This window comes from Pan paniscus, chromosome 10, assembly GCF_029289425.2.
Source record: "Pan paniscus chromosome 10, NHGRI_mPanPan1-v2.0_pri, whole genome shotgun sequence".
Classification (NCBI taxonomy): domain Eukaryota; kingdom Metazoa; phylum Chordata; class Mammalia; order Primates; family Hominidae; genus Pan; species Pan paniscus.
Window position 1 is genome coordinate 40,455,553 of NC_073259.2, and position 21,760 is coordinate 40,477,312.

At 48.7% G+C, this 21,760-nt stretch overlaps 1 protein-coding gene across 3 annotated transcripts; it reads left to right on the plus strand.

Moving 5' to 3' along the window:
* The first annotated feature begins 2,727 nt into the window (after positions 1 to 2,727).
* CALCOCO1 (calcium binding and coiled-coil domain 1) lies at positions 2,728 to 19,473 on the plus strand. Of its 3 annotated transcripts, none has more exons than XM_003831001.4 (15): positions 2,728 to 3,060; positions 5,203 to 5,382; positions 5,722 to 5,824; positions 6,810 to 7,000; positions 8,407 to 8,565; positions 8,975 to 9,123; positions 10,761 to 10,851; positions 14,170 to 14,325; positions 14,540 to 14,794; positions 15,262 to 15,387; positions 15,894 to 15,989; positions 16,346 to 16,454; positions 16,687 to 16,886; positions 17,381 to 17,487; positions 18,466 to 19,473. In XM_003831001.4, exons 2-15 carry the CDS (start codon positions 5,227 to 5,229, stop codon positions 18,641 to 18,643), a joined length of 2,076 nt encoding a protein of 691 aa, XP_003831049.2. In that variant the 5' UTR covers positions 2,728 to 3,060; positions 5,203 to 5,226; the 3' UTR covers positions 18,644 to 19,473. The 3 variants fall into 3 exon arrangements, with proteins under 3 accessions (XP_003831049.2, XP_034791618.1, XP_054951575.1); XM_034935727.3 differs by having other exon boundaries at positions 2,927 to 3,060; positions 17,741 to 19,473; XM_055095600.2 differs by lacking the exons at positions 2,728 to 3,060; positions 5,722 to 5,824 and having other exon boundaries at positions 5,244 to 5,382.
* Positions 19,474 to 21,760: the final 2,287 nt, after the last annotated feature.

Here is a 21,760-nt window from a genome sequence, read left to right on the forward strand (position 1 = left end):
ATTTTATCTTCCATTATCCAATTATCCAACTGTAGCTTCTTTTTGTTGTTGTTGTTGTTTGTTTTGTTTTTTGAGACAGAGTGTCACTCTGTTGCCCAGGCTGGAGAACAGTGGTACCATTCTGGCTCACTGCAACCTCTGCCTCCTGGGTTCAAGCGATTCTCCTGCCTCAGCCTCCCAAGTAGCCGGGATTACAGGCACACGCCACCACACCTGGCTAATTTTTGTATTTTTGGTAGAGACGGGGTTTCACCAGTTGGCCAGGCTGGTCTTGAACTCCTGACCTCAAGTGATCCGCTCACCTTGGCCTCCCAAAGTGCTGGGATTACAGGAGCAAGCCACCACGCCTGGCCTCCAACTGTAGCTTTTATTCAGCTTTGCTGCAATCACAACCTACCCCAAAATCTAAGCGACTCACAACAACCAGTGCTGGCTTCTGATTTATGTATATGCAGGTTGTGGGTAAGCAGTAGCTCAGCTCCACAGGTCTTCTCATTCCCAGGCCCAGGCAGAAGGAGCAACTGTCATGTGGATTATTCCCATTCTAGTGGCAGAGAAGAACAAGAAAGTGGAAACTCATGTGTTCAAACATGGCATGAGTCACATCTGTTCACATCCCATCAGCCAAATTATGAAACATGACAAAGCCCAAAGTCAATGACATGAGACATCTATTCCTTCTACAGGAGATACTGCAAGTCACATGGCAGTGGGCAGGAATGAGAGAGGAAATAATTTCAAACAATTAGTCCATCCACTACAACTGCCATTTTCCATCTGGAGTACATGGCAGACATTACTACCCAGCACTCTTTCCTCAGAATCCTCAACACAACATTTCAGGCAGACATTACCAATAATCTGAGTTTGCCTAAATACATAAATAAAGGTTGAAATTGATGTGCTATTATGTGACTCTAGGCTCATCATCCATTCCCACCTCCAAATCTTTGCTTTGGCCTAGAAGAAGCTTACCCTCCCCAGTCCCCATCTTGCCAAACTATCCAAATTTAATCTATCCTTCAAATACTTGAATATTTGAAAGTAATGACTATAATTAAAATAATGAATTACATTTATTATTTTAAAATAATGAATTACATATATTATTTTAAAATAATGAATATTTTCTATTCGTTCTTTCAATAAAAGTAACTGAATACCTAGCATAGTACCTGCCACATATTTGTTGAATGAATCTGTTTCACATTACCTTGTGCCTTGCACTGAGCACATAAATGCTCAGTGAACATTTGTCTCCTGTTAATGAACCAGCACTGTTCCTTAGAACAATGGGAGTTAATATCACATGCCAGAGTTTCTGGACTGGGAGTATGGTGACTGCTTGTGCTTAAATCTTGATCTGCCACTTACTAGCTGGATGACTCCAGGCAAGTCATTAATTGTGCCTCAATCTCATCATATGTAAAATGGGGATAATAACAAGGCGTATTACATAAGCCTGTTGTATTAAATGGGAAAATTCTTAGCATAGTTTGAACAGATCATAAGCACCCAAGAAATGGAAGTTGTTACCATTTTTAGCTCCGAGACTGTTTTCTCGTAGACCTTTATTTTGGGCGGAAGACAAGAGCCAAGAACTCTTGAGACTTGGGTCCTTGAACAGACCTCACTCTTAACCCACTCCAGACCTTGAGCTACCTCCTCATCCAGAAACTGGTTCCCTAACTCATAAATCCTGACTAATGACACAGACACATCACCTTAATGTTTGTGCAGCCCAGTAACTAATTTTTAAGTGTCTGGAGATCTTCAGATGAAAGACACTCAGGGCAGACACCGCATTCAGTCATAAAAGCAAAACACTACCAAAAAACTTGGAAAAGGCAGAAGCTCCATAACTTAGTGCAGTAGAGAATTAAAGCAGGCACCTAGGAAGAGGAAATCAATCCTTAAGACTGTAATCCTTTAATGCAGAGCCAGAGAAAGGTAATTCTGAATGCCTCCGACTACAGGGATGGAGAATAGCGAGAGGGGGGACAGGATGCCCAAGTCTATAACGTGACTTGGGGTGTGGGAGACGTGTCAATCTTTCACCTCTCCTAAATAAAAACCGGAACGTCAACATGTATTGTTATCCTAATTAATTTAAGCCACTTAAAAGGCTTGGGCAAACAGGCCCCATAAGTGGCTTGTCTGTGAATTGTGACAGGTCCTGAATTATGCCAAGCTCCCTTTTCAATTTCATTCTTCTCATTCCACCGCTCCTACCACCACCTCAGTCAATTGTATCCTCTTCCTAGACCCAGAAGCCACTCTGGGGGAGCCCAGTCCAGATGTGTATGGTCAGGCCCCTTAGCACTGAAATCCTCAAGTTGGAAAAAAATGGTCAGCTGTGCAGAAGACATCATTCTTACAAGGTCTGTCCCTGAGATTGAAGTAAAGAAGAAACTGCTATACCCCAGCTATCAGTTTCCCATCCCCAAAATGGTGGGTAGCTGTGGTGTAGTGGCAAGAATATATGACGTGGAATTAGCCAAGGCTAATGCAGTTCTACATTTCATAGCTTTGACACTTCACACCGCCTCCTTAACCGTACTTCACTTTCTACATCTATAAAGCGTACATAACGCTTAACGCCTATCTCACAGGTGGGTGTGAAAAGTACAGGACAGGACGCAACAGAAACCGCTCTGCCCACCGTTAAAGCGTTATAGAGAAGGCTTTAGAGCCGTAAATCCTCCCCAGCCCCCAACAACGCACGTTACAAACCAGCAGCCACCCCTAATGCAGCCGGCCCCCTCCTAAGGGATCATGGGCCTTGAAGTCCTTTGCTGGCCACACCGTCGTTTTCTGTCATAGGAGTGAGAACTACGCCTCCCAGGATGCCGCGGTGAGGCCGCCGTCACGGACGCCCTCTTCCCCGCCTAGCCTTCTGGGATGTATAGTCCTAGATCCGAGCACGCAGTGGCAAAAGGGCGCAGAAGAACCACAAACCCCAGAAGCCCTCGCGCCCACTCTTCTCCCTCCCCTCCAGAAGTCGGAGTGCTGTTTTTGTTGTTGGTGAAAGGTGAGGGGAACAGCTGATCCGTCTGTTGGGTAAGAAACTTGGCCTAATTGGGGGCGATCTTATGGGAGGGGAGGGTCACCCCACTTTCCAGTTTGGGGAAGGATAACGTAAGGGTACTGTCGAAGGGGAATACAGGAGCGTTTGGGTTGTAACGCTTTCCGTACTGGAGAAGCCACCCCCGCTGTTTGGGGAGTTCTTGGTTTCAAGGGGACTCTGATTGTGGGGGGGGGCGCCCCCCCCCCGTCGTCCTCTCCGTCTTCTCAATGCGTCTCTATAAAGCTGATCCCTTTAGGGGAGCTGAAATCTGCTTATTCGCTCCCAGGCAAGACGTGTCCCCTACACGTCTTCCCTCTCTCCCCTACGCAAATCCAAAGGCCTTTACGACGCTGAATCCCTGGGGAGGAAGGGGGACCTTCCAAGGTGTAGAATGTCAAGGAACTCTAGAGCCCTACAGAGTAGGGGATGGGACACCCGCTCTCCGCCCCCTCATGTGAACATCTGAATCAGGCTACACACCTACATCTTAGGTGCCCAGAACTTTCTTTCGGACATGAAGAACGTTTACAGCTGTTACGGATTTTCTTTGTGGGGTGTATTTTAGGGTTCTCCAGGTATATCTTTGGGGACAATTTACCCCCACCCTTAGAAAGCTGGAAGAATTGCATTTGGAGAAAACATGGACTAGTTTCAACCAGGAATTTTTCAGGGAGATGAACATTAAAAAAAAAACTTATTGTTCTACCTATTTGGGGGACAGAAGTTGCTCCTTTTTGTGTTGCTGGCTCACCTTTATCCACTGAGTTTCTGTTTTCTTTTAAAGCTCCTGTCCCCTGGACTTCAGCCTGGTGTGGGTTTGTGATGTTTGGGGGCGTGCATATGACTAGTGGCAATGGCTGGTTGGACATGTCAGCTGTGAGTGACACAGGAAATAGATTAGTGGGCTGGAAAGGAGTGATGAATAAGAGGGCCATCTCACAGCCCTGGACTGAGGAGTTCTCTTGATCGTTATTATTGTTATCTGTCCTCACCCCACCCTCATATTTTCCAATTAACTCTCCCCAGCTAACTTGGAACACCCCTTCCTCTCAACCCCATCCTGTAGTGTGTCTCCAGCTACCAATACAAACAGATGGAAGGATGGAGGCTGAGGGGAGCAGAGAGAAAATGAGGAGAGAAATACTAAAGTGAAACTAGTAGGTTTCTAGTCCTGCTGCAGGCACAGTCTGGAGAGAAGAATGTTAGGTTCTTTTTGAACTATCTCCCCTTTCCTCAACGTTAAATATACATTTCCACTTCTTGGGGCCCCTTACTTCCCACTTTCTAGTCTGTTCCCTGCCCTGGGGTGGGGCTTTCCTGGCTCCAGGCCCCCACATTCCATCTCCCCACCCCCACCACGTTCCTGCTAAGCACCTCACTCCACCCTTGAAGTTGCCGCCTCCAGAATTCTTGACTTCCTGGAATAATAAGTCAAGGGACAGAACCTGTCTTTCCTTATATCCTCCCCTTCCCTTTGTCTCTTGGATGCCAGCAGAAGCTTTCTGCTTCCCTAGAATTCATGGGGGTAGGCAGCTCAGAGAGATGAAAAGAGCTGAGAGCTCAGGAGCCTAAGGATTTGGGCTGTCAGTTCCCCTCGACCCCCAGCCATATTCTAGCTCTGAAAACTCAGCCATTCCTTTCAGAGATTAGTTGCTGCTTTCTGATGTCATAACTCATTCCTGGATACAGCTGGGTCAACAAGCTTAGGAGTAGGTAAGGACACCTCTCTCAATGAGAGGGCCCCACACCTCAGTTGGATTTTGTATTCAAGAGCCAGGATGTGTGGGAGATGGGATGGAGAAATGGAGGCTGTCGACCAAGTCGCAGTATCCCAGGCTCTGTCCCCGTCAGTGTCCTTTTGGGAGCAAAATTAGAGAAGTCTGAACCCTCAGAAGGGTCTATGAGCCAGAGCGGGTACAGTGTGAGACAGGATGGGGATGGACTTGGAAGGCCAGACCTACATCCTAGAGACTAAGAGTGATACCTCAAAAATGTCCCGTAACCCTCAGGGACTAGAACCAGGTATGCCTTATCTCCAGGTGTAGTGGCAGGGGCTGTGAGTGTGTGGTGCTGGAGCTGTGGGGGGAAGGAGGTGGACTGGAAAGACTTTAGGCTATCAACCCTTTCTTTCATAGGAGGACAGATATCTCAAGGCCAGGATGGAAGAATCACCACTAAGCCGGGCACCATCCCGTGGTGGAGTCAACTTTCTCAATGTAGCCCGGACCTACATCCCCAACGCCAAGGTGGAATGTCACTACACCCTTCCCCCAGGCACCATGCCCAGTGCCAGTGACTGGATTGGCATCTTCAAGGTATCTCTGGAACCCCTTTTGGCTTAGGTTTATGGGCTGTGAGTTGGTTGGAATAAGGGGAATGATTGGGCTCTTGGATTCTCAACCTCAGGTTGATAGAGAAGAAGAGAGAAAGATGTCACAGATGACAGAGGCCGTCTGTATAACCAAAGCACATATTTTCTCCATCTTAGCCTTGTTCTTTACTGACACATTAGTGTCCCTCCACTTTCCCTTTCTCTTGTCATTGTTGCCACTGTAGCTCCATCCTGCCCCCCTTATTCAACCCCTCAGCCCTTTCTTCCATCCATAGAAGGTAGTTCCATGACCATACCTTTCTCCAACCTTGGGCTTTCACAGGTGGAGGCTGCCTGTGTTCGGGATTACCACACATTTGTGTGGTCTTCCGTGCCTGAAAGTACAACTGATGGTTCCCCCATTCACACCAGTGTCCAGTTCCAAGGTACAAGGGAAGATGGAAAATTGGGAGAGAGGAGCCAAGGGAGTGGAGGTTTGAAAGAAGGTAGTGGGCTCAGAAACATTAAAAGTTAGGCACAAAGGACAAGGAAAAATAAACGAAAATAAATATAATGAGAATATATCCAACAGCGCTCAGCAGATAGAGAATCACGGGATTATCGCAGAATCAGGGACATAGAAACAGAAGGAACTTCAGAGGGCATCTAGTCCCCTGTCCTACCCAAAGAAGGAAAAATGGGGGAGTAAGGAAGAGGGAAAGGTAGCATTATGTGGTGAGAAGAGGGAAAGACGTGGGTTCAAATCTCACCTCTAACACTTACAAGCTGTTTGGCCTTGGGCAAATTATATAACCTCCCTGTGTCGGTTATCTTAACAGTAAAAGGGGATGCCTGGCTTATAGGGACATTACGAGGATTTAAAATGAAAGCTGTAGGCCAGGTGTGGTGACTCCAGCACTTTGGGAGGCCAAGGTGGGTGGATCACTTGAGGTCAGGAATTCAGGACCAGCCTGGCCAACATGGCAAAACCCCGTCTCTACTACAAATACAAAAAAATTAGCCAGGCGTGGTGGTGCATGCCTGTAGTCCCAGCTACTCACAAGGCTGAGGCAGGAGAATCTCTTGAACCCGGGAGGCAGAGGTTGCAACAAGCCAAGATCGCGCCACTGCACTCCAGCCTGGGCGATGGAGCAAGACTCTGTCTCAAGATAAAATAAAATAAAAAGTGTTACCACAGTGTCTGGTACATGGTACGCACTCACTACATGGTAACTAGCATTGTTATGATTATGATAGAGGGGCAGTGGGTTTGGGAAAGAAAGGAAGGAGAGGGACAGGCAGAAAGGAGGGAGAAGAGTATGGCCTGTGGGAGGTGGAGAAGAGAAGAAACAGTATATGGAACACCGAGCAAGGGGCTGGGGCCAAGGACAGTGGATCATTGGGGTCCTGGGTCCATTCTTCTTCCCACAGCCAGCTACCTGCCCAAACCAGGAGCTCAGCTCTACCAGTTCCGATATGTGAACCGCCAGGGCCGGGTGTGTGGGCAGAGCCCCCCTTTCCAGTTCCGAGAGCCAAGGCCCATGGATGAACTGGTGACCCTGGAGGAGGCTGATGGGGGCTCTGACATCCTGCTGGTTGTCCCCAAGGCAACTGTGTTACAGGTGAGAAAAGAGCAACAGAGTTATTCCCAGACAAGGGAGTGGGAGACAGCATTGCAAGAGGACCCTTCCCACCTTACCCTCCCCTCATCTGTGGCACCAACTAAAGACCTCATTGAAAGTTAGACAAAGTCCGGCCTCCAGGAGAGTCTCAGTCTAACATAGACATACACGAACATGTAAGGCAGGAAAGGAGACCACCCACAGGCCAGTGTAACTCAGGATTTCATAAGAACTTTCGCAGCCTTCCTTCTCCATGCACTGCATCCTGCCCTATGCCCTAGAGGAAGATCAAAGGGTGGAGAGAGGCTACTCCAGGGAACATTCAGAGAAAGGGGAGCACAAGACCTGCTTCTAGGACGAGTGGGGAGTGAGAGCAGATAGGCAAGGCCCCAGACCTGTACTGTCCAATACCAAAGGCTCTTAACTATATATGGCGCTTGAGCACTTCAAATGCAATTAATCCAAACTGAGATGTACTATAAGGGTAAAATATACTCCAGATTTTGAAGACTTAGTATTTTTTAAAGAGAATGTAAAAGACTTCAATATTTTTTATTTTGACTACATGTTGAAATGATACTGTTTGGGGTTTTTTTGTTTGTTTTTTGGGTTTTTCTTTTCTTTTCTTTTTTTTTTTTTTTTTTTTGAGACAGCCTTGCTCTGTCATCCAGGAAGATGTTTATATCTCACGTAAGTGAAAGATGTGTGAGCTCCTACTCTCTGTTGCGGTTTCACAATCATGATTCTCATTTGAGCCTTACAACAATTCAGACTAAGGGATCATGTTACAGATGAGGACACAGAGACTTAGAGAAGTTAAGAAGCTTGTTCAAAATCACATAGCTAGCTGGGTGTAGTGGCATGCATCTGTAGTCCCAGCTACTGGGGGAGACACTGAGGTGGAAGGATGGCTTGAGGCCAGGAGTTTGAGGTATGGTATGCTATGGTTGCACCTATGGCTAGCCACTGCACTCCAGCCTGGGCAACATAGTGAGACCCTATCTTTAAAAAAAATCACATAGCTAGTAAAAATTGCACTGAAGATTTGAACCCAAGTCTGTCCAACTCCAGAGCAGATAGGGTAAAATTAGGGGAGCCATCCCTTGTGTCTGTGTTCATTGACTTGTGCCACATGAGGGATTCCTGCAATTGCTGGGTGAGGAAAGGGCCAGGCCTAGGGTGGGGAGGGGTAAGAGAGATGGGCAATTCAGAGTGCCATGAGCTGGTGCATCTGACTGGGTGGTGGACAGGATTCGGTAGCACACTGAGCATCCCCTTCCTCACCTCTTTATAACCCAAAGCTATGTAACTTCCCAAACCCAAAATGCACCTGGAGAGTGGTGAGGATGGGACCTTAGAAGGGGTACTCCACCAGCACACTCCCCTTCTCCTTCTGCTGCCTGTAGAACCAGCTCGATGAGAGCCAGCAAGAACGGAATGACCTGATGCAGCTGAAGCTGCAGCTGGAGGGACAGGTGACAGAGCTGAGGAGCCGAGTGCAGGAGCTCGAGAGGGCTCTGGCAACTGCCAGGCAGGAGCACACGGAGCTGATGGAACAGTACAAGGTGGGAGCTGGGCCAGGTAGGGGACAGGGCCTGGCTGCTCACCCAGCATCCAAAATCTGAACCCAGTGAAGAGGGTGAAGGAGAGATGTTAGTGGGCTTTTACAATGGTTCTGGCATCAAGGAAATAGGTTTAAGGGGTAGTGGCTGGGATTAAACTTGATGTGACAAGAGACATGTTCCAAACTTATAATGAGACTCAGTTCTTTGAACATAGGAATGCTGGGGTAAGGTGGAGGTGGCCACATTGATAGGTAAGGGAATGTTCCCTTACAGTTTCTTTTTCAAGGAAGGCAATGTGATAGCCAGGTGGAAGCAGTCAGACCCTGGTGTGCTCTTCCTAAGCCTTTGTTCCACCACTTGAGAGATGAGTCCCAACCTCCCTTTTCTTCTGGGGGAAACTTAATTTCAGGGGATTTCCCGGTCCCATGGGGAGATCACAGAAGAGAGGGACATCCTGAGCCGGCAACAGGGAGACCATGTGGCACGCATCCTGGAGCTAGAGGATGACATCCAGACCATCAGTGAGAAAGTGCTGACGAAGGAAGTGGAGCTGGACAGGTGAGGGGAGTCCACTGACCCCGTCACTTCCTCTCCCTTCCATGACCCCCACACTCCAGCCCCCTCTCTCAGGCAAGCAGACCTGCTGTCTGCCTCACACGCTTTCTCTTTCCCTCTCACCCTCACTCAAGCTAGTTACTGGGGATACCCTTTTCTGCCGAGCTCTCTACCATCTTTCCAAATGCTATTCTGTATTCCTCCACTTAAGAAATAATCAAAGTTACCACTTATTGTACAGCAAAAGCTGAGCAAGAGCTAGGAGTGGAGGATTTGGAAGAAGAGAATGGATGGAAGTCAGTGCAAGATAAGAGAGGATGGATTTCAGATTTGGCCACAGGAAAGATAAGATTAGACTGTGTTCTTACTATTAAGAAACATTATAACTGGTGATCCAGGAATGTTATGGAATCTCTGCCCTGGAAAAAAAAGATACAAATCATAAACTCTTAGCACTGGGATTGTAAGATATGTATGAGGGTATGTAAGAGGTCACCCTCAGGAGGCAGCCTCTTTAACATTTGACAGCTGTCATTTTTGTATCTCTTGTATTGAGCCAAACTCTCCTCTCCTATAACTTACCAGGGAGTCCTGAGACCTCTGGAGCCACATAGAATAAATTTCTTTCTTCTTCCAGAAAATTGTTTTCTCTACCAAGTAGCGTAAATATTAACCACCACCTCCCATGTCCATCCTTCAAATTTTCACCAGTTTAAACACTCTAGTTCCTTATTTCATTAAATGACAAAATTATGTTTCATTTACTACTGGTAGGTGTCATATTTTAAAAAACTGTTTAAAAGAAAGAGGCATTCTATCCAAGGCCCAAAGTAATAAGTGAGTTCGTCTGAGAGGCTTCTTCAGGATATGTTAGTCTCACCCTAGGGAGATATTAGATGTCTACATTCTAAGTCATAGGTTAGAAAAGCAGTGCTCAGATTGAGCATCTGGAAAAGATTAGGGGCTATCTAGACCAGAGGTCAACAACTATGGCCCACAAGCCAAATCTAGCCTGCCACCTGTTGTATATCCCACAGGTAAGAATAGTTTTTACATCTTTTACTGGTTAAGAACAAATTAAAAGAAGAATATTTTGTGACATGTGAAAGTTGTATGAACTTCAAATCTGTGTTCAAGTTTTATTGAAACATCATGCTCATTCGTTTACATACTGTCAATGGATGGTCCTGCACTACAATGGCAGAGTTGAGTAGTTGCCACAGAGACCACATGGACTGCAAAGCATAAAATCTTTACTATCAGGCCCTTTACAGAAAGAGTCTGCCAACTTCTGGTCTAGATCAAAAGTTTATAATCAATAATGACTGCCCTTGTCTCAAAAAGACTAGATTCTAGTCTCTTGATTGAGTGAAAACAATGGGAGCCATCAGCAAAACATTCCTTAAAATATTACACAAAAAGATAAGAAAAACTATTTCTGTCTAAATTGTTCTCTAGAACCTGGAATCTTGGTTTCCTGGGGCTTAGAACTGGATCAGCTGGCTTGGGGATTTATGCATCCCAGAGTGAAATGGAGCTCTGGGCCTAGAGCAGCAGCAGCAGAGCACAAGACAGAGGCCTGAGTCCATTCCTTCTCTGGGTGGAGCAGATTGTCTGACATGTCATCCCACCAATCACAGGCTTAGAGACACAGTGAAGGCCCTGACTCGGGAACAAGAGAAGCTCCTTGGGCAACTGAAAGAAGTACAAGCAGACAAGGAGCAAAGTGAGGTAAGGGGCTCAGAGTTGATTTGCTTTCTCCATTGTCCAGCCAGTGTTTGATTCCCTCTCGAGAGCCAGACACCAAAGGGAATAAAAATGTAAAGAAGACATTGTGTGCACTCTACTAGGGAACATAAGACATATACCTAAATCAGGATTAGTCAGAGTGGAAAAGTGGAATATAAGAGTGTCACAAGAGAAATTTTGTTTGTTTGTTTTTTGGAGACAGAGTCTTACTTTGTCTCCTGTGCTGAAGTGCAGTGGTACGATCTTAGCTCAGTGCAACCTCTGCCTCCTGGGTTCAAGCAACTCTCACGTCTCAGTTACCTGAGCAGCGGGGATTACAGCCATGTGCCACCATGCCCAGCTAACTTTTGTATTTTTAGTAGAGACAGGGTTTCACCACGTTGGGCAGGCTGGTCTCGAACTCTTGACCTCAAGTGATCCACCCACCTCAGCTTCCCAAATTGCTGGGATTACAGGTGTGAGCCACTGCGCCTGGCCTCAAGAGAAATCTAATAAAGTATTGTGGAGCTCCAGGGAGGTGTATGAGTACACATCTTGTTAGAGACATTAGAAAAGTCTTTTTAAAATGGGTGTGGAGGCCAGGCACAGTGGCTCATGCCTGTAATCCCAGCACTTTGGGAGGCAGAGGCAGGCGGATCCCCTGAGGTCAGTTCAAGACCAGCCTGGCCAACATGGTGAAACCCCATCTCTACTAAAAATACAAAAATTAGCCAGGTGTGGTGTCAGGTGCCTGTAATCCCAGCTACTCAGGAGGCTGAGGCAGGAGAATCACTTGAACCCGGGAGGCAGAAATTGCAGTGAGCCTAGATCACACTACGGCTCTCCAGCCTGGGCAACAGAGTGAGACTCTGTCCCAAAAAAAAAAAAAAAAAAAAGGGAGGGCCATGGCTGGGCGTGGTGGCTTACACCTGTGATCATAACACTTTGGGAGGCCAAGGCGAGAGGATTGTTCAAGCCCAGGAGTTCAAAACCAGCCTGGGCAACGTAGTGAGACCCCATCTCTACAAAAAATTTTAAAAATTAGCCAGGCACGGTGGCATGCACCTGTAGTCCCAGCTACTCAGGAAGCTGAGGTGGAAGGATTGCTTGAGCCCAGGAGGTCAAGGCTGCAGTGTGCTATGATCGCACCCCTGAACTCCAGCCTGGGTGACAGAGCAAGATTCTGTCTCAGAAAAAAAAGGGGTGGGGTGTGGGGCCTAGTACTTTCAAACCTTTTTAGCAGAACCCTTTCGTCTCCTCCCACCAATAAAGTTTTTAATCTTGTGTGGAATCTCACTGAATAAACAAAAACAATGTTTTATTACTATAAATTTATTTTTATAAATTTGAATGTATAACCTTTACTTAAAAGGTAATGAAAGCACTTAGGTAATTTTGAGGCATACCAAACTTTGAAATGAGAGGCTATTGATGACTGTTCTGCCAGCCTCAGCAACTAATGTATTTCCGTATTTTATTTTGGTTGTACAATATCAAGAACACCTTGAGTCACACACAAGTAGGTGCAAATAACAATTTTTAAACTGTCCACCTTGCAACTCAGTTTACTCTTCAGTTCAATAGAAAATACAGTAGAAACTATTCTGAGCTTTGCAAAAAAATGAATTAACCTGGAAACATATGTCAATTGGTGATCTCCAGTGTGTTAACTTGTGATTTTATGGGTTTTATTTGTTTTGTTTGTTTGTTTTGAGACGGAGTTTCATCTTGTTGCCCAGGCTGGAGTGCAGTGGCGCGATCTCGGCTCACTGCAACTTCTGCCTTCCGGGTTCAAGAGATTCTTCTGTCTCAGCCTCCTGAGTAGCTGGGATTACAGGCACCCGCCACCACGCCCAGCTAATTTTTTGTATTTTTAGTAGAGATGGGGTTTCACCATGTTGGCCAGGCTGGTCTTGAACTTCTGACCTCAGGTGATCCGCCCACCTCGGCCTCCCAAATCATGCCGAGATTGCAGGCGTGAGCCACTGCACCTGGCCTTGTGTTGTTTTTCTTTTTTTAACATAATTGTTAATAATTTAGAAGACATTCAAATCAAGTATCTGCAGAACTCCTAAATCCCTTCTTCAGTACCCTGGGTTTATGTGGAAGATTGTTAAAAAACCCTTTGCTCAGCAGTGAGAATAGGTAGAATTTGAGTAGACAGAGATGAGTGTGAGGCTATTCTAGGAACAGAGAAAGACATGAGCAAAGGCTTAAAGGCCAGAACACTCAGGGCAGTTGAATGTGCGGGTGAAGTGTTTGAGATAAGGCCTAGGTTAGACTGTGGTGGATCTTGAGCTTCATTTTTATTCCACAAGCGTGAAAGGCTTTGATGATTTTTCAAGCAGGGGTGACGTGTACTGTACTTATGGCCAGGTGTAGTGGCCCACGCCTGTAATCCCAACATTTTGGGAGGTGAAGGCAGGAGGATCCCTCGAGCTCAGGAGTTCAAGACAAGCCTGGGCAACATAGTGAGACCCTGTCTCATCTCTACAAAAAAATACAAAAATTAGGCAGGCGTGGTGGCACACACCTATAATCCCAGCTACTGGGGAGGCTGAGTTGAGACAATTGCTTAAGCCCAGGAGTTGGAGGCTGCAGTGAGCTGTGACCATGCTACTTCACTCCAGTCTTGGCGACAGAGCCAGACCCTATCTCTAAAAAAGAAAATAACTGTATTTAAAGAATCAGAACTGTACCTAAAGAAGAATAATCTGATTCCCTTGTGGAGAATGAACTATTTATGAAGTTATTCAGTAGTCCAAGCAACAAATGACCAGAGTCTGAGATAACGTGGTTGTGGTGGTAATAGAGAAGGGAAAATGGCTGTGACCAGGATGGAGAAGCAATAGGTTTTTCTGTGGGCCGCTAGGGAGAGGACGGAGCCAAGCATGGCACCAAGGGCACCAGGTTACTCCATCCTGAGTAACGTGGGAGCTAGTTGGTACCCTGGACGGAAATAAGAGTAGGAAAGACTGGGATGGGGTGAGAGGTAGACTGTTGAGTTTAAGGGGCCTGTAGGGCATGAAGACTGAGTTTTGATTTAAGAGAAAGGATAGAGTAGCAGAAATGGTACATGGAATGCCTACACAGAAGACCCGAGGCTGCGATGCTGGATACCTCAATTTGGGAGCTGGAGACTGGATATGCAGGATTGAGTTATTTGAGCTGAGAACCCAAGAAGGGCTGGCAATAGCTGAAGGCTTGAGTGTGTGTTAAATCTGAGAAGTGGAACCTTGACCTCTCTCATCACAATGGTTCACCTCCCGAGCCACCCCAACACACATACCCCTTTCCTTACCTGCTTTCCACTTCCCTCAGGCTGAGCTCCAAGTGGCACAACAGGAGAACCATCACTTAAATTTGGACCTGAAGGAGGCGAAGAGCTGGCAAGAGGAGCAGAGTGCTCAGGCTCAGCGACTGAAAGACAAGGTGGCCCAGATGAAGGACACCCTAGGCCAGGCCCAGCAGCGGGTGGTGAGTGAGGCCCCTTGGCAACAGGAAACGGGAAATTCCAAGGGCAAGTTGTAGAGAAGCCTGAGTGTCTAAAGAGAAGGGGAGAGACATGGCTAAAGACTAAACAACACAACCCCGAGTCCTAATGCAGTGGAGTGGAGGGAGCCTGTTTACCTCCCCGGCTGACGAATGATTCACTAGGAACTCTGATCTCCATCTCCTCCTTTCTCCTGAGGCCGAGCTGGAGCCCTTGAAGGAGCAGCTTCGAGGGGCCCAGGAGCTTGCAGCCTCAAGCCAGCAGAAAGCCACCCTTCTTGGGGAGGAGTTGGCCAGCGCAGCAGCAGCCAGGGACCGCACCATAGCCGAACTACACCGCAGCCGCCTGGAAGTGGCTGAAGTTAACAGCAGGCTGGCTGAGCTCGGTTTGCACTTGAAGGAAGAAAAATGCCAATGGAGCAAGGAGCGGGCAGGGCTGCTGCAGAGTGTGGAGGTAGAGGGATGGGGGGTACCTGGCAATCTGATGGCCACTGCCCCCACCTTTGTGGGGACTCCTACATGTGGTCAGACCCTCTGGGAGGAGAGAAGAGGGGTTGAGAACCTTAGAGGACTTGGGTGGAGAGGGGCTTTGAGGGAGGTACACTTTACTTTCTAGGCATGACCCATCCCTAACCGGGGTATCCCAATCCTGATCACCAGAGTACCTTCCTTGGAACAGAAACATTTTCTGTCCTAGACCCCAGGCCCTGCCATAATGCCCATTCCTGATCAAGCAGCACCTGCTGTCATGTCCTGTCCTTCATTCAGAGGGTATAGGAAATGAAGGCAAAAAGGGGAAAGTGCTCTAAAAATGATGCTTTAAATAAAGGAAAGGACACAGTAAGGGATGGTGCTGTTGACAGTGGCGTTCCTTTTTCTTCCCCCTCCACCCTCCCATTTTCCTTCTTGGCTATCTCTCAGGCAGAGAAGGACAAGATCCTGAAGCTGAGTGCAGAGATACTTCGATTGGAGAAGGCAGTTCAGGAGGAGAGGACCCAAAACCAAGTGTTCAAGACTGAGCTGGCCCGGGAGAAGGATTCTAGCCTGGTGAGGCACCCAGCCACCAAGGGTCCTGTCCTATGGCCTCCTGAGGCATCCATACCCCTTCTCTCTGTCTTGGGTATGGGCTCAGAAGTGCTAGGTGTCCACTACCATGTTGGGTGGCATTTCACTTGCACACGCAAGCCCTCATTGGTTTGAAATGTGCATTTTTTTCTGCTCTCAGGGCACACATCTGGGCCCAGTAGAGGTGACTTAGGAGAATTATAGAGTGGCCCCTTGGTATGACCAAGGCCTCTGCACCCCAGCCTAGAGGAAGTCATGCAGGTCCCCACTCGAGAGGCAGAGACTAAGACTTAGAAAACTGAGTCTCTGTGGCCCAAGACAAAGTACTCATGGAGGAAGTGTTGGGAATTCCTGTGTGTGTGTGTCAGAGCAGGGAAGAAGCAGAGGCATGGGGAGACCTGGTTCTAGATTGTTGGTCCTGGTCCCAGAGTCCAGGTTCTTGGAGGTACATTCTAGGCTCCAGATTCCATTGGGCCCTCTTCCCTCAGGTACAATTGTCGGAAAGTAAGCGGGAGCTGACAGAGCTGCGGTCAGCCCTGCGTGTGCTCCAGAAGGAAAAGGAGCAGTTACAGGAGGAGAAACAGGTGAGCACCCATAACCCAGGCCCCGTGGATGCCACAGGTGAGGACTTGAGGGCTAGAAACTTTGTAAATTCCCATCATCTCTTGGCTTAGAAACTGTTCTCTCCAAGAGGGCCCGTACCCTGGCTTCTCTTATTAGCCGATTTGGCAGGACAGGGGATGATCTCTGGGAGAAGGGAGGGATGTAAGTGGTGAAGCAGGGGTGCTGGGGGGAGTGTCTGCCTGAAGTTGCCCCAATCTTTGCTGAAGGCATCTAATGCTGAGGAGCTAAGAGTTCTTCTTGGGTGCAGCTTCTGCAGGCTAGCAAGGTTGGCACCTTCCCATTCTCTAGCACCTGCCTTTTTCCTTCCCAATTCCAGGAATTGCTAGAGTACATGAGAAAGCTAGAGGCCCGCCTGGAGAAGGTGGCAGATGAGAAGTGGAATGAGGATGCCACCACAGAGGATGAGGAGGCCGCTGTGGGGCTGAGTCCGTGTAGCCCCAATCTTGTAACACCTCTTCCCCACTCTACCTCCCGCTGTTGAGGAAGGCTCCATGTAACCTTGCTGGGAGCTGCCTTTGCCTTCTTTGTGTTTTGCCTTTTCTTTCCCAGACCCTGGCCCCTGTTTAGTCTAATGATACCCCTCATCCAGAGGAGACAGCTGGTCCAACTCCTCACAACACATCCTTTTTTCTTCTCTGCCTGCTTCATCTCCTACAGGCTGCCCGGCAGCTCTGACAGACTCAGAGGACGAGTCCCCAGAAGATATGAGGCTCCCACCCTATGGCCTTTGTGAGCGTGGAGACCCAGGCTCCTCTCCTGCTGGGCCTCGAGAGGCTTCTCCCCTTGTTGTCATCAGCCAGCCGGCTCCCATTTCTCCTCACCTCTCTGGGCCAGCTGAGGACAGTAGCTCTGACTCGGTGAGCAGTGGAGGAGCCTGTGCAGAAGCAGTAAGGAGGGGCAGGGCCAAACCCAAGTGTCCCAGCCTGGAGTGCAGCACGATCTTGGCTCACTGCAGCCTCTGCCTCCTGGGCTGAAGCGATCCTCCCACCTCAGTCTCCCAAGAGTAGCTGGGACCACAGGCAGGCACCCCCGGCTAATTAGAGAAGGAATCTTAGCTATCCAGGGCTCTCTTTTTCCCAGGGGAGAGGAGGCAGGCCCAGCCTCTCTTCAGTGCCACACCAGTAGATATCATCCCAAAACCCAGACCAGCCCAATAGCCTCACTGCTTCTCCCCCACACTCATTCTCTTATTATTCACCAGCCCCTCAAAACGCCTCTCCTGCCTCACTCTTCCTAAGCCCCTCAGGTCACTGTCCTAGCCTTGGCTGCTCTTCCCATACCTGTCCCAATGTGCTGCTCCCCCATCTTGGGACACCACCCCAAAGCCCAACCCTGTCTCTTTGGCATCCAGGAGGCTGAAGATGAGAAGTCAGTCCTGATGGCAGCTGTGCAGAGTGGGGGTGAGGAGGCCAACTTACTGCTTCCTGAACTGGGCAGTGCCTTCTATGACATGGCCAGGTGAGTTCAACCAGCAAGACCAGGAGGGAGGTGGGAGGAGGTCAGAGGGAAAGGGCATCTGTGTGGACAGTCACCAGGCCCTGCTCCCAACCCCTGCCCTTCTTGGCCTCAGCCAAGAAAAGGAGATACAGGTATGGTTAACAAGGAAAATGACTCACTGCTCCAAATCCCAGATGCCTTCAGGTAATCCCTACCCCTATCTTATCAATGCACTCAGAGGTCCTGCCTTTAACTGGCTTCTATGTTGTTCTAGCACCATCTTCTGCAGAGCCCAAATTGCCCTGCTTCCCCTCTCTCCTGCCTCTACCCCTTCCCCAACCACCAGGTAGGTACCTAGGGTCCTCCGGGGAGGAAGGGAGGTGACCATGGCCCCCAGGGATAGGAGCAGAGAGAAGACTGGGATCCAGCATCCATCTGGCTACAATTGAAATGCTTTCCCTCTTCCCTGACTTCCCTGGGTAACCCTTAGGGAAGGGAACCTATAGAGGTGGGGGTTTCAGGTATCAGATTGTCCCCTTCTGCCTTCCCTTTTATTCCCAGGTTCAAGGGGGCAGGCACAGGGAAGAGAGATTTGATCATCTAGTCCCGGTTTTGCCTGGATGTGAGATGGGCTCAGGGCAGGGAGGGGGTGATGCTGTCATCCTTCTCGGCTGGAGCAGGAAGATGAAGGACGATGTCAGACTCATTTTCAGCCTCATTAGGCAGCAGACGGAGATGGAGGGAGGAGAGCAGGAGGCTGGGGGATGGGCTCTGCTCTGCAGAGACCAGCAGGGACTAAAGAAGAGAGGACATGGGGAACTGGAAAAATAAGCCTTCCAGGATTGTGGGGAGAAAGACGCTGTGGGAGAGGCCAGGATGCTGCATTAGGCACAGGATAACCTGGGAACCCAGGCACATGGGTCCTGCTCTCCGAAGTCTGCAAGTCAAGAAGGGAACAGAGCACGCCGACCCTCTCCCTTTCCCCTCTGTCTCTCTTAGTGGCTTTACAGTGGGTCCCCTGTCAGAAACCAGCACTGGGGGCCCTGCCACCCCCACATGGAAGGAGTGTCCTATCTGTAAGGAGCGCTTTCCTGCTGAGAGTGACAAGGATGCCCTGGAGGACCACATGGATGGACACTTCTTTTTCAGCACCCAGGACCCCTTCACCTTTGAGTGATCTTACTCCCTCGTACATGCACAAATACACACTCATGCACACACACACTCACACACATGCATACACTTAGGTTTCTTGCCCATTTTCTATCACACTGGGCTCCATGATATTCTGTTCCCTAAGAACTGCTTCTGTGTGCCCTGTTTTCATCCCAAGATTTCTCACTTCATCCTCTCCTACCTGGCTCTTTTGTCCCAGGGAGGGGTCCTGTTCGGAAGCAGTGGCTGAATTTATCCCCTGAAAGTGGTTTTGGAGGAACCGGGATGGAGGAGGCCTTCCCCTGTGGGAATAGAATCGTCCACTCCTAGCCCTGGTTGCTTCTGATACACAGCCACTGCACACACACACTCACACTCACACTCCCTTGGCTGATGCCCCAAAGCCAATTCCTGGGGCACCCTACCCTCTCTTATTTGGAGTTTCCGTTTGTTTACCTGAGTTTTCTCTGGGGTCTGCACAGAGGCAGCAGCATGGACATCATGGCCTCTCAGGTCCCTTTTGGTTCTTTCTCAGTTTCATTGGTTCCTCTTTCTGTTCCCCCATTGACTTCTGTGCCCCACCCCAGCCTTTTCCATAACCTTAGGTATTCAGTTTGGAGGGGTTTTTTGTATTTTTGAGGATTCCTGTATTCTGTATCCTCTCCTCGCATCTCCTCACATGGAAAGAAATAATGTATTTGTGCCTTCTGTGAGGGATGGGGGGAACAAGTGGTCCCAGGTATCCCCATTTCCAAGCCCCCCCTCCCTCTCCAGGTCCCCCCACAGCAATAAAAGCTTCCCCCTGATATCCATCCCTTTGTAGTTTGAACAAATATATTTATATGATATGTATGACTGTTGTCACAAAATGTGTTCTTATCATGAGGTGTGACTGGAACACAGGGCCCAGACCTCCAGCTCTTAGACCCTGGTGGAGGGAGGAGGGAAAGAGGGGACGCATCCCTGCCTCATGGCAGGGGATGCTGGGCAGTTACTGTCCTGTCATGCCTCCTGGTGTGCTGGCCATGAGTGGGTTGTCTCAAGTGGGAGTCTGGCTTGGATAATGCGGCAGTTGGGGAGGGAGCAAACTCATGGGTCCCTGTCACTTCTGCTCAGGGTTTAGTCCCAGGGTGGGTGCGTGCCGTGGAAAAGTGGGACAAGTTTCCCACTGCCCAGACCTTCACCCTTCATAGCAGCCATCACTGTACCTTATGCCAAAAGACAGGCTTTATTCCTGTCAAGAGCGTACACCTTTGAGTATCTACTTAGTAAAAAATGCCCTAAGCCTCATACCTCTAAAGGCGATTTTATATTCCTCCTGTTTCTGTTTCTGTTTCTTTCTCTGTTGCCATCCCCTCATACCTGTATGCACACTCTGCCTCAACAGTCACAAAAACACATTCATCCACTCTAACCAGCTTCACAGGCTAGACAGACACATACACAGCATCGTAAAGCATTTGTTAAGGACCTGCACGCTCACCAAGGCTCTCAGCAATGCCTTGCACAAGCACATGCCTACAACCCCCTTGTCCTCCAACCCAATAGCGCCCTTCTCAGCTGCCCTCCTCTCCCTTCAGGGCCCCTGTGTGGACCACCCCCACCATTCCCTGTCTCCATTCACCTGAAATGCTCCTGTCCACCCCCTTTCCAGCCCCACCTGGATGACTTCTTACATCGTTCCTTCTTCCCTCACGTCTCCGTCTCCTAGCAACCCCATCTCGTTCCCTGAATCCCTTCCAAGGAAATTAGAGATAATGGATCTCTCCTCTCTCCATCTCAACCCCTCTTTATTGATCCTCCTTTAATGAAAGTTAATTATAACAATGATTTAATTAATAGAATCCCTCTCTTCCTTTATTGCTTCCCGTATTAAGACTATTAATAAATACGAGCTGGGCTGACAGAGGCATCCATCACCCGCCTGGGATTCCCCCCATCCCTCCTTTTACCTTCCCCCTCTCCCTCTCCCTCTCTTGGCCTATAAACTTGCCGAGGTAGTGGGGGTTAATCAGAGAGGAATTATGAGCCAACATCCCCAGCAGGAGGTGCATTTAATGAAATCATGTGTGATTTATTTTCTGGGGGAGGTTGGGGCGAGAAGAATCTGGGACCGACACCTCCTGGCTTCCAGTGAGTGGCTGCCTTGTGCAAAAAAGGAGAATAGTAGACAAACAGGAACCCAGGCCCCTGCTCCCATGCCACAGCCCCTGCCAAGCCGCACATACACCCACAGGAGCCACATGGCTAGCTGCACAAGGCCACTGATACAGACACTGTCAGACTAAAAGCACTTAAGAGGACTGCGGTATAGGTTTTGTTCTTTCCAACCTCGAAAACTTCACATGGGTCCTTCTCACCTCCTTCCTTTCTCTCCAGCCCTGTTCTGCTTCACTGTCATGAATCTGCTTCATACTCCCCTCCTCCATGAAGCCCCCCAACCCCCCACCAGGCTCCTCAACATGGATAGCTAGAGTTTCTAGCTGCTCCTTTCTCTGCCCTTTGTGTGTCTTTCTGGCATGCAATTTGCAGTTTCAGACTGGGGGTGCCACAAAATGTAGGGCCATTTCTCTTACTTACTCATGGTTTGCCTATCCCAGTATCCAAAGCATGGTCCCCGACACAGACGGGGCTCAAGGAAGGGTAATTGACGGCATGGGCTGGGGGAAACCCAGGGGCAGCCAGCTTCCAGTTCTAGTTCTCTTTCCTACTCACTGAGGGGTATTTGGCAACTCAGCCTTTCTACTTATTTCTCTTCTATAATGGATCATCCCTTTCCTCCCTGCTCCCCAGCATCCATGCAAAAGCCGATAGATCTGAATGGGCTTGAGACTCTAATGTGAAAGGAGATGTCAGCCAAGTAGCAGCAAATAGGAACTCGTGTCAGTATTTGGTGGTGAAAGAACAAATCCAAACACACCACTCCCCCACTTATCGAACCTCAATGCCCACCTGTTACCTACAGGAACGAGAAATGTAGATTGCTTAGTGTGCCAGTCAGGGTCTTCACCATCTGTCCCAACTTGCCCTTCCATTTCCCATCTACCCTAAGGAACCCTGTACTCCAGTATAACAGAACCATCCCACAAAAACATACACTACTTTCCTCCTAGCTCAAAGGATACCACCTGCATGGAGC

Excerpts from the sequence above, each read along its gene's own strand:
- CALCOCO1 (XM_003831001.4), top strand. The coding sequence starts at position 5,227 with ATGGAAGAATCACCACTAAGCCGGGCACCATCCCGTGGTGGAGTCAAC. Across the intron at positions 5,383-5,721 it reads ACTGGATTGGCATCTTCAAG|GTGGAGGCTGCCTGTGTTCG; the intron begins GTATCTCTGGAA and ends GGGCTTTCACAG. Across the intron at positions 17,488-18,465 it reads GCCTTCTATGACATGGCCAG|TGGCTTTACAGTGGGTCCCC; the intron begins GTGAGTTCAACC and ends TGTCTCTCTTAG.